A 14,931-nucleotide genomic window follows, 5' to 3' on the forward strand; every position below is an offset into this window, starting at 1 on the left:
ATTATGGTACTATTCAAATGCAAGGTAGACAAATAAGACAAGAAAACCGCCAAAGTTCTATGGTGAGAGTTAAGGATAAAGAAGCATAAACTGGAATAGTGAGAGGAAGTGAAAATACAGTTGGTCCTCTGCATTTGCAGCTCATTCTTATGGGCAGATTCCATAGACTGTCCCAGAAATTCAGAGCACTATGACTGAGTCCACATTGAAAGCACATAAGCTCTTCTCCGCATATGGGAGTATGCTGAAAGTATCTTAAGAGCACTGATCCTGTACTGGACACCATCAATCATCTAGGATGATTCAGGCAAGCACACACAAGCATGCAAACACTATGCCATTCCGTGAAGGTCTTTAACACCTACATTTACGATGCTGGATCGAATGCCCTGGGGACAACTCCACTGTAATGAAGCCCAGGGCATAAGACATTTTAGGAGCTAATTAAAAGCATGATAGATGCTATTCACACTATTTAGAATGATTATAATGAAAGCCCACCCATACCAAACATTGGTGTGGATGTGGAACACCTACATCTCTCCTCTGCTGAGGTGGGCTGTGCTACATCACCTTGTAAAACTGATTCATAGCTGATTTTGAATGTTCCGATCCACAATCAGAAGCATCATTCACTGTACTGTTGGGCAGGGGCTTGGGAGTTTGTTTTAAGGCTTTAAACACGCACCTGCAGTGTTGAAGACCTAACAACCTCTCACCTCACTATGAACATTTATGTCCACAAACTCTTCAGAAGGCACTCGGTCACGGCAGTGCCTGAAAACATCTATTTCTTACGCAAATGAATAACCAAATTATGATAATTCAGTATAATGGAGTATAATTACACAATTTGAGGGAAGCCACTGGGTTTGATAATGAGCAAGTCAGAGAATAAACCTGGGAGAACAGAGAGCAATGGAGCTCTCCTTATAGCAAATGGTGAGGATGATGGGCATGTATCAGCGGTTGGGAAACTACAACCAAATGCAGCCCTCAAGTCCAGTTCTGTGTGATCTGAAAGCTAAGAATGTTTTCTGTTTTCCAAAGGTAGTAAGCAAAACAAACAATCTATGTGACAGAAAACGTGCATGTCACACAAAGTGTGAGGTGCTCACCATCCTTCCGGAGTTGGCAGACCTCAATGACTGGAAGTGAAACCAAACAGTATGGCTTAGGGAATAAGTAAAGTAAGCATGTGTGTGGAAGGGAAGAGAGTTAAATCATCAAAACCAATGAGAACCATGATGGAGCTGGATTTCAGAAGCACTGGGGATGGGGATGCAGGGCAACGTGGGGCTGACGGAAAGGAAAGAGAATGAGGCAAGGCAGGAAGGACAGGATCTTGCCAGGAAGTTCAAGCTTCAGAAAGGAGTCTACATGGAGGATGCCTCAAGGGTCTGCAAACATCCACAGCACTCCTTCCCCATGGCTTGCCCTGTCTTTCCAGGTCACCAGAAAACTCTGCCAACCCTCTATCATGTAGGCTAGAGGGTTATATAATGGAAAGACGGTTTTCCACCGTACTCCCTGGTGTGCTCTAAGCATCTAGAATTGCAGAAGGCCCTGGGCAGGTTTTCATAGCTCCATGTGTGTGTGTGAACAGTGAGCAGGTCAGCCTGGGGTAGCCCCTTCAGGGTCAATTCCAGCTGCCCTGTGACTATGGAAGGCTGTGCCATGCTTTGCAAGGTGTTTAGCAGGCCTTTGCCCCACACCTGCCAGATGCCAGTAGCCACTGCTGTAACAAAATCTCTTTGTTATACAAAAAGATGTTGCCAACACACTTGTGGATGAGAACCAGAACCAAGGCTAGCCATGGGCCTTAGGGATATGAAGAGATCACTAATGTATTGAGAAATAATGATTGGGTGCAACATAGAGCTGAAGCATTATGAAAACATGGATGAGAGGTTGATAAGGTCTCTGACCTCACAAAATTTACAAACTAGTGACAAAAACATTAACTGATTAAATAATTACACACTGTGATTCATGTTATAAAGAAAAAACACATGATGGAGAAATAAACACTACCAGGAGAGATCTGTCTTGGGGGCAGATATGGAGAGGCTAATGCCTCAACAAGTATAGACTCTTCTCTGTCCTCCATATACTATATAGTATAAAAGTTGAGGGCTGAGATAAAAAGGGGGATGTATGGAAATAGAAATACTTCATCTGGGCATGGCAGCTAGTAAGAGCCTGGAGCCTTCCAGGGAGGCTGGCAAGGCTGGAGCACTGTGGCAAAGAGGGCCTAGGAAGCTTGGTTTAAGAGGACTAGGTAAGCTAATACCAGCACCATGGATCTTCACAGTGGATCTACTCAGAGATTGACAAAAGCAATGGCTACTGACTAGAAAGGGAACTTCACCACCAGGAGGAATGTGACTGTTAGTACACGAGGGGCTGAGTAAGGTGCTCCTGAGATGTGCCATAAGAAACAAAGGCCAAGCCAGAGAAGTGTTTATGGGAAACTTCTAGGAACTGTCAAAACAAGACTGTCATCAGGAAGAGAACTGGCAAGAAAAGCATGACCCAGTGACAGACACAAGTTTGAGGGCTAAAAATATGTTCACAAGAATGCCTCCAAACCGGAAAACCCAGAGTCATAGGCAGGGATGGCCAAACATGGGTAAAAACAGCTCAGGAGAGCCTGAAAAATAACATGTTCCATGGACACATGGTCCCTGATACTATCCATGTTCAGACAGCAAGTGAAATCTGTTAGTAGAAAATGGTAGCCACAGCGGTGACTAGTGAGTTGGCACATGGTGTTCTGCTTCGCTCTGGAGATACCGCCCCCCATTAAGTAGTTTAAGCACTGGTGAGTGTTTATCAAGAAGATGGAGTTACCTGGGAAGAGGGAACCTTGACTGAGAAGATGCCTCCATCAGACTGTTTGTAGGCAAGGCCGCAGGACATTTTCTTCATTAAAGACTGATGTGGTGGGAAGGTGGCCCGGGTGTAGAAGAGTAGGATGAACAAGTCACTGGAAGCCAGCCAGGAAGCTGTGCTCCTCTGCAGACTATGCAGAAGTTCCTGCCTCTAGGATCCTGCTTAGAGTCCTGTCCTGACTCCCCTCAATCACAGATCTTGACATGGAAGTATAAGAAGAAACGAACCCTTTCCTTCCCAAGTTGCTTTTGGTCACAGTGCTAATCACAGCAACAGAAAGCAAACTAGGACACTGACCTTCCCCACTACAAGTCTGAGTTAGTAAAAAGTGAGGACAAGAAAAGAAGTGGAAGGTACTACAGAAAGGAATTTAGCCACCAAAGTCATGGAACTAAGAACCCACTTACCTGTAAGCATTAATATAATCCTTCCTGTGTTCCAGGAGAAAATCTCGCAGCTTCCCAATGTGAGAAATCTAAAATGGAAAAGATGCCAGACACTTTATATAGACACGCACACAGTAAGTGAGCATACTAGTTTTCCACACAGTAGAGCACAGCTGCAAAAAGATTCTGAAGCTGCAAACTCAGAAACTTGGCTTCTAATTTTTCTGGGATGAGTGTGTGCTAAAACAACGTCTTGCTATGCAGCTCAGGGTGGCCTTGAACTTATGGTCTTCCTGCCTCCATATTCAAGAGTACTGGGATGACAGGTATAAGCCACCATACCCAGTGTACAACTTTGATTTTAGTATCTCACAGTCAATACCATGCTAACTCTCATGGGTTTTGGTCTCTTACCAATAGCTGTTTCTTCTCTAACTGTGATGACCTATGATGTTAGGCACCAAAGGAAAGTGCAAACAGTATACCTCATGAGTTCAACATGAGTCAATTTCTTTAAGTGTACTGTATCTGTATTCAGCGACAATAGTTTTTTTCTTTCAGGTGTTGTAGGGAATGGATCCTAAGGATGAAGCTGTACATACATGATCAGGACTTCTAGGAGTGGCAGAGTTAGCAATTATTTGGACAATGATTTAAATCTATATATATATCCCTCCTCATTTCATAGGTGCTCCCACAGATGAGCAGGAACCAATGGGTTGTGAAATCCTTACTTGGAGATGGCTGCCTTCAAGTTTACTAGAAAGCGTACACTAGGACTGCTGGTGTAGCCCTTGTCTAGGATCCTTAAGGCTCTGGTTCCATGCCCAGCACCAGAAACCAAACCAAAGCCTATAGCATCTATATGTCAGTGGGGAGTTAGTGAGTCAAACTCAGGTCACAGTCCTTGGGGACAAGTGTTCTGAGGGGAAAAGAATGACTAGCCAAAAGTATCCTGTGACTACTGCTCACTCAGACCTCCACTCGTGCCTTTGTGCTCCTGCTAACAGATCTGCCGAACTTTCACTTCTCCATAAGGTTTTCTGTTAAGCCAAGTCAGGATAATTTTCACTTTGCTCTACATTTAAAAGTACCTCTATACACCTCCCATGTGACATGCTGGCAAATGCTGGTTCTGCTCTTATCTTTTATACACATGCTTCTCTTTTCAGATTCATCATGAGCCACCCAGGGGGCCTGCACAGTGTTTCCCGCAAGTCGGTGTACAGAAGCACTGAAGATGATCAGCATTCTCACATGAGACAATATACCAGTCTAGAGATGTGTGGCAAAGGTTAATTAGTCCAGCTTCTCACAGAATCCAGACAAGTAGTACAAATGCTTGTATGCCAGGGTGCTTAAACAGCACAAAGAAAAACTCAACTATGATTAGAATGTCAACAAACACTTATGGAGTCTGTTAACACTGGGCAGTGACACCTACTTTCAAACACATTCTCTTTCTTGTTCTAAGGGCCCAGCTATGTACACTGACCAGCACATTCCCACAACCAGCTGGGAATATGAGCCTTGTAGAGAAAAATGAACACATCTCAGGTCACATATTCAGTATACAAATCTCAGGCTAAAGCTCAGGTCTGTGACCATACTGGACATGGTTCCTAGTTACCACAGCTGCCTTCCTTATGTTCTTCCTATTTTCCATCCAATCTGCATTAGAAAATCCCACCATTAAGTGTGTTGGGGAAAAATTATAAGCTGCACAAGCAAGGTCTATCCCATGACATGTAAGATTTGGTAAAGCAATTCTTCTGGTTGGACTGGACTATGCTCTATAGACCAGGAAGGCCTAACTCACAGGCATACGTTTGTCTTTCCTCCAAAATGCTATGATTAAAGGTGTTAACACCACTCCCAGTTAATTTAGTCCTTCACACTGATTTGTTTTTTGTATTCATGAAGTATAGTAATTCTCAGCAAGTCAACTGCACATTTCCCCTGGCCACTAGATGGCAGCACTAGCCTTAAAGCAGCAGCAACACCAGAAGTTAACTCAGAGTTGGGGACATTTTCCCCCAAGGGCTTTTAAACTTTTCTGTTTCTTCCTTTGAGTTTGTAATCAAAGAATTCCTCCAAGTTAACCTTTCTGCACAGGTTGAAATTTAAAGGACACTGTTTTTCACCTACACGTATACTTGGATATGTTTGGGAAGTTTTTATAACAGCACTGGGCAGAGTAGACACAAAAGGAACTTAGAGGAACATGGCTACCATCTGCCATCGTGGTGGCAGGCCTAGTTTAAATGTGTTACCTACAGAACAGCTTGGCTATCTGTTCCTTTGTGAGTGCTTTGCAAATTACCCAAAACAAGATAAACTTAAAAAAAAAAGCCTTATGCAAAATGGTGAGATTCCTCAGAATGTCCGCACTAATGCTGTTGGGCAGTTCAACAACAAACGCAGCGGACAATGTGTTTTTCTGATCACAGCAGTGGTCTGACTTGTAGCTCTCTCTACCCTGCCTAAGCTGATAGGAACTCTGTTAGGCTGGCAGGCACAACACTACCAACAAAGACTTGATGGAGTTCAGAACACTAAGTACCGATCTGCATAATTTGCCTCTGAAAGAAACAAGCATTGTTCAAGATTAAAGAGACTCCAGTAGGTCCCTCTGGCATATTGTAAAAAGTTCTCTTAACATAAAACCATTATTTATTCTTCATTCAATTGGTGGACACAGCTTGCTGTGTCAGCTAGTGTGGAGCACGGCCAGAAGGCTGGTGCTATGGCGTGAGGGCTTGCCAGCTTCTGATAAGCTAGAGTGAGTTTTCACAAGCATTGGTTCCTGGGTTTAACCTGGGGCCTACTACCTTCAGTCTTAACTGGAAAAGGAATCCCCACCAATTACAAAATGCCTAAAAAGCACAGACTAACATGCCTCTGGAGGTTGTGGACCCTGCTGAAGTCACCTTGGGAGATGTCTGAATTAGATCCCAGGAGAGAAGCTTCCATCTCTAGACAAGTGACCTACAGAGGAAGCTGGCTCAGCCCTGCTTGTCCACTGTGCTCAGACAGCTGGCTCATTAGGACTAGTCTATGAAAGGTTCTTTCTTCTAATGACTGTTGAGTAAGCACGTATTATGATCTTGGCCTACCTCCTTCCACTTCCCCCCAGTACAGAATGATGGCTCTCACTGCAGGCAAAGGCTGAAGGGGTGGCAGTCCCTAGAACAGCGGTTCTCAACCTATGGGTTGTAACCCCTTTGGGTTTGGTTTGGTTCAGCAGCATTTAGCACAAATGACTCCGTTTGGTTTGGTCTGTCTGTTGGGCCAAATGTTCAGTGAAAATAATGGCCTCCTGTAATTCTATTGAACAGAGTGTAAGGGGACCAGACCACACCACTGCAATGACATGAACCTCAAAGCAGCTCAGCTTTCTAACTAAAGGCACAGACTGTGGCTTCTTCGGGTATGGGCCGAGGCCATGGCTGGTAATCTTGGGAGTCATGAGGGCAGCAGTGCATACTCCATGTTACTGTTGCAGGAGCTGAGGTGAGCTACTCCTCCTCAATGAGGCCCTGGGAAACAAAACTAATGAGAGGAGTGGGGATTTCCCAACCCCATGGCCCCTTGTCCAAGTTCCACCATACAAAGTAGACAACAGGCTTCTGTCAGGAAAGTTTGTATGGGCTACACCCACAATCCAGCCTGTCCTGCCTGTGCTCAGTGCATTCTCCTCAGAATATTTCCTCCACTCCCATTGCTTCTCTCTTTCCATTCACCCCCTCCTGACTCACCATATACCTTCTCTGGCCCATTGCTTATACTGAACTCCATGGGTAGCCATTATCTGCCCTGCTCTTTTGAAAGCAGAAAGTGTAGTGGATGGTCAGCATGTAGGCAGGGAGCAGGATGGCACCTCCAGGTGTAGAGTGACTGAGCCAGTCCTGGCTTCAGGGTCATGGTTGTGCCCAAAACACTCAACTGTGCACTGTAAAGGTCAGGCTGGAAGATCTGCAAGGTTCTTCCAGCTACAAAGATCCAGGATAGTATGGGTGTCTGATCATCTGAAAGCTACTGTGACCAAAGCTACAGCTTCCACTAGGCCAGTTTCTCAACCTTTGGGTCAAGACCTCTTTCACTGGGGTCATCTAAGACCATCCAAAAAAACACAGATATTTACGATTGTGTTCATAGCAAAATTTCAATTATGATGAGAATAATTACAGTAGCAATGAGAATAATGTTATGATTGGGCTGACCACAACACGAGGAATTATATTAAAGGGTTGCAGTATAAGGAAGCTTGAGAACCACTGAGCTAGAACAAGGCTCTAAGGCTGTATACACTGGCAGTATTCACAGTATCTAACCTACTACATAAATTCAACAACAGAACTTCCAAGGTCTAGGCTTCAGAAATTTAAAGTATTTCTAATAGTTTGCATCTCTGGAAGGTATAGGGAGAGTAGACAATAAAAAGAAAATTGCCCTGACAATTTGTAAAAGGTGCAAATTTGAGCAGATTTTACATGTTTCTGGTGAATATGCAAAAGAAATGACAAGGGTGAGCCTTACATAGCAAGGAAAGTCTCAGGGCTTTTACTTAGGCAAAGTAGACAAGCCATGGAGCCAGCTCTAGGTCTCATTGAGCGGTCCCTGGAGTGGGTCTACACCCCAGCCTGCACTCTACCTTTCTTTACTCTTATATTCCACAGCTGTGGTGGGAGGGTGACAGAAAAACAAGGCAACCAAAATCTCAACCCTGTGCACACATTGTTCGTGTATCTTAAAAAGCAACTGGAGCACAGTGGAACTCAAGTTTCATTTTCCAGGAGGGATTCTATTTTTATTTCTTTATTGGCCTTACAAAAAAAAGTCACAAACATCTAAAACATAGTTCCTGACTTTTATATGGGACATAGATGTCTGAGACTCTGACCAAAGCTTAAATAGCACATCCTCATTAGACACAAACCTCTCTACCACCATTTTGCACTTCAGATGGTTTTTGCTTGATGGAACTCAGGTCAAGAAACTCTGTAAACACACACACACAGACACAAAGACACACAGACACACAGACACACACACACACACACACACAAGTAAATCCTGAGTGTAAGTGCTCTGCACACAAAACAGGCACCTGAGACAGCTGCTGGCCCTAGATGACTGGCAGGCTTGGCTGTAGGTAATGCTGTACTTGAGATCAGTGGGGTGAGGGAAGACTAAGCACTCATAAGAGCTCCCACACATCTGCCTAACAACTGGTAGAGAGGGAGGAATGGAGGGAAAGCTCCAAAGACTGCTAGCATGAGCTGTACTAAACAAACCATGCGGTGTGCAGTGCGCACCAGGCACTAGGTTAGACCCTGCCCTGATTATTGCATTTACTCCACAGCACAAATGAGACCTGGAAAGGTCATAGAGCTAACGAATGGAAAGCCAGGAACCAAACTCCAGAATCAAGGCCAGACTGAGCTTCTTGCTGTTTTGAATTCTTTGCCATGTACCTCTAAACTTGGACTCGGAGATAAATATGAGCCCAAGAGGCAAGGCAGAGGGAAGCCATTATGCCACCTTCTACTACTACATCTATACTGAATTCATGGCAATGATCCATTAATTTAACTTATCAGTTTCTTTAAAAACAGTTGCTAATGGTTTTTCCACCCAGAGCAGAAAACCCTTAGCAGATAAGCATAAGGACATCCATGACAGTGCATCCTACACGATGTCCACTCCCTTCTGTGGTGAAGGATTAAAAGGCTCAGAAGAACAGCATCTTGTTCATTTGGGATTCTGAAGGCCTACCACAGTTCCCAGTTGAAGAAATGCTTAGATTCACTCAACAAATCAAAGAGAGAGGCATTTTATCAAGAACTTGACATTAAAAAGAAAGGTATTAAAGAGTAAATGGCAGTTACAATATATACAAGAGTTTTAAAATAGAACTCTTTGGCAGTAACTGTAGACATACTAGCATGAGCCAGAGGCTCACGACTTCAGAACCAACTTGTGATCTACAGTTCATCCTCACAGCAGTAGGGGAGTGTGTGAAGATGGCAAGGACAAGCATAAATAAAAATCAAAGTGGGAAAACCACAGATAAGACTTAAATGCTCTCCACCATATTCTTAGAATCCTGGCCATGGGTTAAATTTATGTGCTGGGAACAACATAAAAACTCATTTCTTTGTGAGCCAAGAACAAGGAAGCATTAGACCAATTCTTTCACCCACAGTAGCAACTACAAGTTGGACCCACTAGGTGGCGCGCTCTACCACGTAGGTCCCCTGCGAGCAGCACAGTACATCAAAGTGACAGCAGCCTGGTCCTAAGATGATTTGTCTCTTGAGGATACACATTTGGTTTAAGTTTCCACTGCAAAGTTAAAGTTCTCAAGATAGGTCACGCAGATCAATTGCTCCTGTAATCCGAAACTCAAAAGAGCAAATAATATCTAAACAAGGGGAGGGGGTGGCCTGAGCTTATGAGGGTCTCTAAAAGCCAGGAGACAGTCTGCCTGGCTACCTCTAATCTCACCATCAAAACTGTTACCTTGTTCAGTTTCTGCTTCACATCAGCAAGGGACCAGCAAAAGCAACTGTAGCAGTACAGAGGGAGGACAGACATGCACTGTCTCTGCTGCCTGATAGATGCCAATCATTCACACTCAACAGAAAACACTGCTCTGATAACAGAAGAGTTCTGCTCTGCTCTGCACTAGCCTACTTCTCCTTTAGCAAGATGCAAGCAAAGGAGCGAGCAAGCACTCCTTCTCTAGGGAAGCTGAAGAAAGGGTCTGGTAACAAGATCCACAGCTTGGCTCTACAGTCCTCATTCAGCTGAGTGACTGGGAATAAAATGCCGAGTATGCTGGCCTCTGCCAACAGCACCGATGCCGGCATTCCAAGAAAATCCAGGGCCTTGCCTAATCACTCTCTATCCTTAAAAAATATATAGATTCCTTTCCCTCATTATGGTCTCTCTCACACACTGTAGAAAGTGCTGCTTCAAGGGCTAAGTTACAAAATGTTCGAATACATTTGCTTTAAAAAAGTGAAAATGTAAAACCCCATGGCTTGTAGAATTTAAGTAACAACAACAAATTGACAACTGCTAAGTTTTACAAAATGAGGACTTGCCTGATAAAAATGAATTTCCGTAAATGTTCAAATAGGATAAAAGACTTGGTTCCTAGGAAAGCACTCTCGAGTGGAGTGGAGCCACTAGCAAACAAGGATCTGTACAAGACCTCAACTAGGAGACTCAAACTATAGTTCCAAAATCTGTTTTCCTGGGACACAAAATATTTTAAAGTCTCTACTTACATTTTATATTTAAAACTCATGTTTGAAAGCTTTCACAGTAAACCAAGTAAAGACAAGTTTGTATTTTCTTGGGCAATTTTTTCAGATGACTATGGTGTTTTTAAAAACACAAATACAAACATTTTTATTCTTATCATAACAAAGAATTTCACCTTAAAATCATGTCTTCCTTTGTTAGCAATAAAACTTAACAAAATGAACACTAGGTGCCTCCAACAACAAGCACACACGAACACACTTTAAGGATCATGCAGATCCGTTTCCGAGAAAGGAGAGTCAAATGGTTTGTAAGACCCTTCAACCAGTTCTAATCAGATGTTAACCTGATCACTGTTGCAAGCCCTGTGTAACAGCTGGCAAGCCGCAGTGTCCTACGCTCTGGAATTATCCCAGGGGACATGAAGTAGACCCCCAGCCTGGGCTGAAGCACAAGCAAGGGACAGAGGCATGGACTGGCCCCTAGGTCAAGCTCACAACAAATTTGGAATTTGAAACAAATTCAAGTTTTAAATTTTATTTTAATCTATATCCTATATTGCAGTACATTTCAGTAACTAAACACATTTACTTTTTTCCCCCTCGTTCAAGAATCGCAAATCTCCACATAGGTTTATTTTGAAAAATAAAAGTTAAATTTTATTGGAAATTGTTTTGCTTTTAAACTGGAACACACACATATGGATATACAAGTGACTCCTGTGCTTATTAAAATTAGCAAAGGGCATTGTGGAGACTCCTGTAATGATCATTAAGTCTCTTTAAAACACCAGAAACCTCATGTAGAAAATTCACATTCAGCTTTTTATTCTGAATCATGGCCAAGTCTTTGTTCCAAATCCGCCTAAGTCATGTTTCTCTCTTCTTGAGAGTACGATTTTGAGCAAACATTATTAAAAGCTACATCTGACTTTAATAGACTTTCCCAATTTGCTGCTGAGTGTTTACTATCAAACTCTAATCATGACTTTCCTAACTTTATTTATACTTTCACACAAACTTCCAAAGTTTTCCCAACTTAAATAAAAACCCACAGAAACTATGGGAAATGCTTTGCTTGAAAGATAAAAGCAAGCTGATTCATGTGTGTTTGCAAAGATCGCTGTTTACGTCTATTCAAATATGCAGCTCACAGAACTTTCAATACCTACAGCCAACTGTATTTTCTTGTCTCTTAAAAAAGAATAAAGAAGGTAAGGAGTGTCTTTCCCCCATTTTGCTGTCAAAATATAAATGGGAGCTAATGCAAAGCATTCCTGGCTCAAGAGCGTCTTGCACAGAACATCCAGTCTTCAGCATAAACACTGTATAAATCATATGTTGCCTTCCTAATGAAACAGGGGTGTTTTATTATATATGTCCCAGCTAACAGTTTGGTAAACAGAAACAGCAAAAGAAAAACCACAATATCACATGGGAAGGAAGGGGAGGATTAGCTTTATTTATTAAAAAGTGGAAAATATTTTTTGCAGTCTTTATACCAAATGTTTCATACTGTGCTTATTAAAATACAACACACCTTTAAGCTGGAACAGTTTATTAGTTCCCACTCTGCACTGAAAAAGGAAGGACGCCTTGGAAAAAGGACGCCTTGGGAGAGTCATGCACCAGGGTGTTGCTGCCCGTGAGCAGGGGCCCTTCTTTGTGAATGATACTTCGAGCAAACAGTCTGATGCGGAGTCACCAACAGACACACGGGGCTCTCATCTAATGCTACACACAGATGACTTCTCTCGGAGGAGATTGAAGGCATCCACACAGTAGAACAAATTAAAAGTAACGAGACTAAAAAGAATTATTTCCCAACTGAACAGACATATTTTAAAGTCTGTACAATTAACAAAAATTGTTTTAATCATAAAAAAGCCTTCTAACAAGAGACTCTGGTTCTGAAGTGTGTCATACCCTAGTTCCCTAGCCATGAATCCTAGTTCATTTTTTTAAAAATGAGGTCTATTTCCTGTAATTTTAGATATTTTAGAGTACAATTATTTTACATTTTTATGATGCCTTTGGGGTATCATTACAAATATTTTTATGTGTTTAAACTTAGGAAAGTAAAATTAAGTAATAGCTTCTCTTAAAGGGAGCTGTCAACTCTCTCCTGAACACAAATCTTTGTTTTAAAGCAATCTAGAGATTTACATCCCTAGTAACCATAGAAATTAGTCTTAAGCTTTTAGAAAAAAATTGCATAAAATGCTCTTTATTTAATTAAAATCAGTGCTCTGCTCTTAGAAATAAGGACCTTCTTTTGAACAGAAAGAATTTTCCACAGAGCAAAACTGTTTTAACTTGGGGCAGCGCTCTGTAATAAATTAATCAAACACATTTCATTAACTCTTGAACTTGTGCGCACCATGAGTCAGTGTTGGAAGGCCCTGCCCAGGACCAGGACGGGACCACGGCTGGAGAAGAGAAAGTGAAACAAGTAAGATCCAAAAGGCGCTTGAGAGTAAGACTGAGCAGAAAAACAAAGAGCGAAGAAAGTCACTTCTCTCTTGGAAAAAACACCATTCACCTTTTCTTAACCCCTCCCAATGTCACCAGCTAACTTTCACTCTGGTGCTCATGCCATTTCTATTTTACATGTAGGACAATGAGACAGGCTTCACACTCTGATCACCTGGAAAAGCCAAGCAGGTTATTGATTGGGAAGTCAATGAATGGCTGGGTCAATCTCTAGGATTTACCGGGAGACTCTTCCCAAGAAGAAAAAGTGGGTGAAGGAATGTGTGCTTGAGGGTGGGAAGCAGAATCCTCAGGCACTGTCAGTGCTCTCAGGGCTTATGAAACTCAGAGGGAATATGTTTACTACCAAATTTGATTAGCTTTCATGAGATTTAAAATTTGTAGTTTCAACTTTTTCTCTGTATAATGCATAATTTTAAAAGGCAGCCACATTCTGATTCTCATTACTACTTTTAAACTTGCCATTTGGAAGCAAAGATATTGCTGATCATGTCATAAATTAGACATTAAGTATCTGTGAAGCAGCCATACAAGAGAGTGTAAACACTGGAACCAGCAGGCTACAAATCCTTGAGCTTTTTGATCATCAAAATTGTCAGAGGCCAGAAAGATGTGTCTTTGCTTAAGTCTGTGCACTGCTAAGAGAGCTGGCTGAACACTCATCTGTTCTGTAAGCAGCCTCACTGTAGACAAAGTATGTGCTTGCTTCCCATCCACTTAGAATCCTGCAAGGGGAAACTTTTAAGAAAACTCTAATGAATTGGTCTATATAACAAGAGGCAGAATATGCTGAAGCATTTTAAACGGTGCCAACACCATAGTATGTTTACCTCTGCAGTGCTAAAGTTAATCCTCTATGGTAGTTTAAAAAAAAAATCTTTTTAATTGGGGTAGGAGACAGCAGTGAGGTTCGTTAAAGGGCTGCCTCTCCCCTTTACCCACTGCAGTCTGAGCCTTCCATAGGAGATACTCTCCAGATAAGCAATGCTCAATGTGTGCCAGTGAAATTTCACTTCTCATTCAAAGCGTCACCGTTACAAATGGAATAATGTAAAATATCTATGATAAAGTGTTGATAAAAATAGCATTTCTAATTATCTAGAAATTATCTCCAAGTTTAATGCACATTATAATTTCCCAATATAAGTTCAGTACAGCCCTGTGCCAGTGTTGTGGCTGTCACAGCTCAGCTTGTCCAATCCTAACCCTCACCAGCAGCAAACAGCCAAGACCCACATTTCCATGGGAAACAAGAATAGGAGAGTTTTCTTGGCTTTTACCCTCTGTGTGCTTTTATTTCTTTTGGCCAGTGTGTTTTTATTTTTTCCCTCTTACAGACAGTAGGGTCTGTATGCTTCCTCCCTGGCCTCTCCTAAGCCCCCATCATACAGAGGTCACTGTTACAAAGCAATAAAGCATTATATGTGGCTCACGGGAGGTTCTTCAGAAAATCACACAACACAGAGTATGTCCTGGGTGACCTTTAGGACCTCTCGGGTGCCGTAAGATCAGAGGAAGGAGCCATACTAGTGGACTAGAAAACAAGGAAGCAGTGGCCATTGACCTTGAAACCACACAGGCTAGGAAGTGGAAAGCAGCCATTAAGTACAGGAGCAAGGATGGTGTTCTGCTTGTTTCTGTTTTTAGACAGGTCCATGCTAGTCTCAAGCAAATCTTTTGCCTCAGCTTTAAGTTCTGGGACTATAGGCTGGTGCTACTGCACCTGGGTAGGACAGTATTTAACTGCCTATTTGTACATGGTACAGAGTAGATATTTTACAGAATACCTTTGAACCACTACTAAACTTAAATCCTTGCTCATGAACATAGGGATTACATTCCCTGGTCCCTAAGGTCTAGTCCAGCTCCAAGCAGCCCACAGC

The 14,931-nt window shown here is 42.4% G+C and overlaps 1 protein-coding gene across 2 annotated transcripts in view; it reads right to left on the reverse strand.

The window, feature by feature from the left end:
* The window catches only part of Stx18 (syntaxin 18), a 95,725-nt gene that overhangs the window by 38,187 nt on the left and 42,607 nt on the right, over nucleotides 1–14,931 (reverse strand). Inside the window, exon 2 of one of the 2 annotated variants that reach the window (XM_021649640.2) lies at nucleotides 3,303–3,370. The exons of the other annotated variant lie outside the window; for it this stretch is intronic. Within the exon in view, the coding sequence (XP_021505315.1) occupies nucleotides 3,303–3,370 (68 nt within the window). The remainder of the gene's footprint in view (nucleotides 1–3,302; nucleotides 3,371–14,931) is intronic. 2 annotated transcript variants of the gene reach the window in all.

Source organism: Meriones unguiculatus, chromosome 12, assembly GCF_030254825.1.
Source record: "Meriones unguiculatus strain TT.TT164.6M chromosome 12, Bangor_MerUng_6.1, whole genome shotgun sequence".
Taxonomy (NCBI): domain Eukaryota; kingdom Metazoa; phylum Chordata; class Mammalia; order Rodentia; family Muridae; genus Meriones; species Meriones unguiculatus.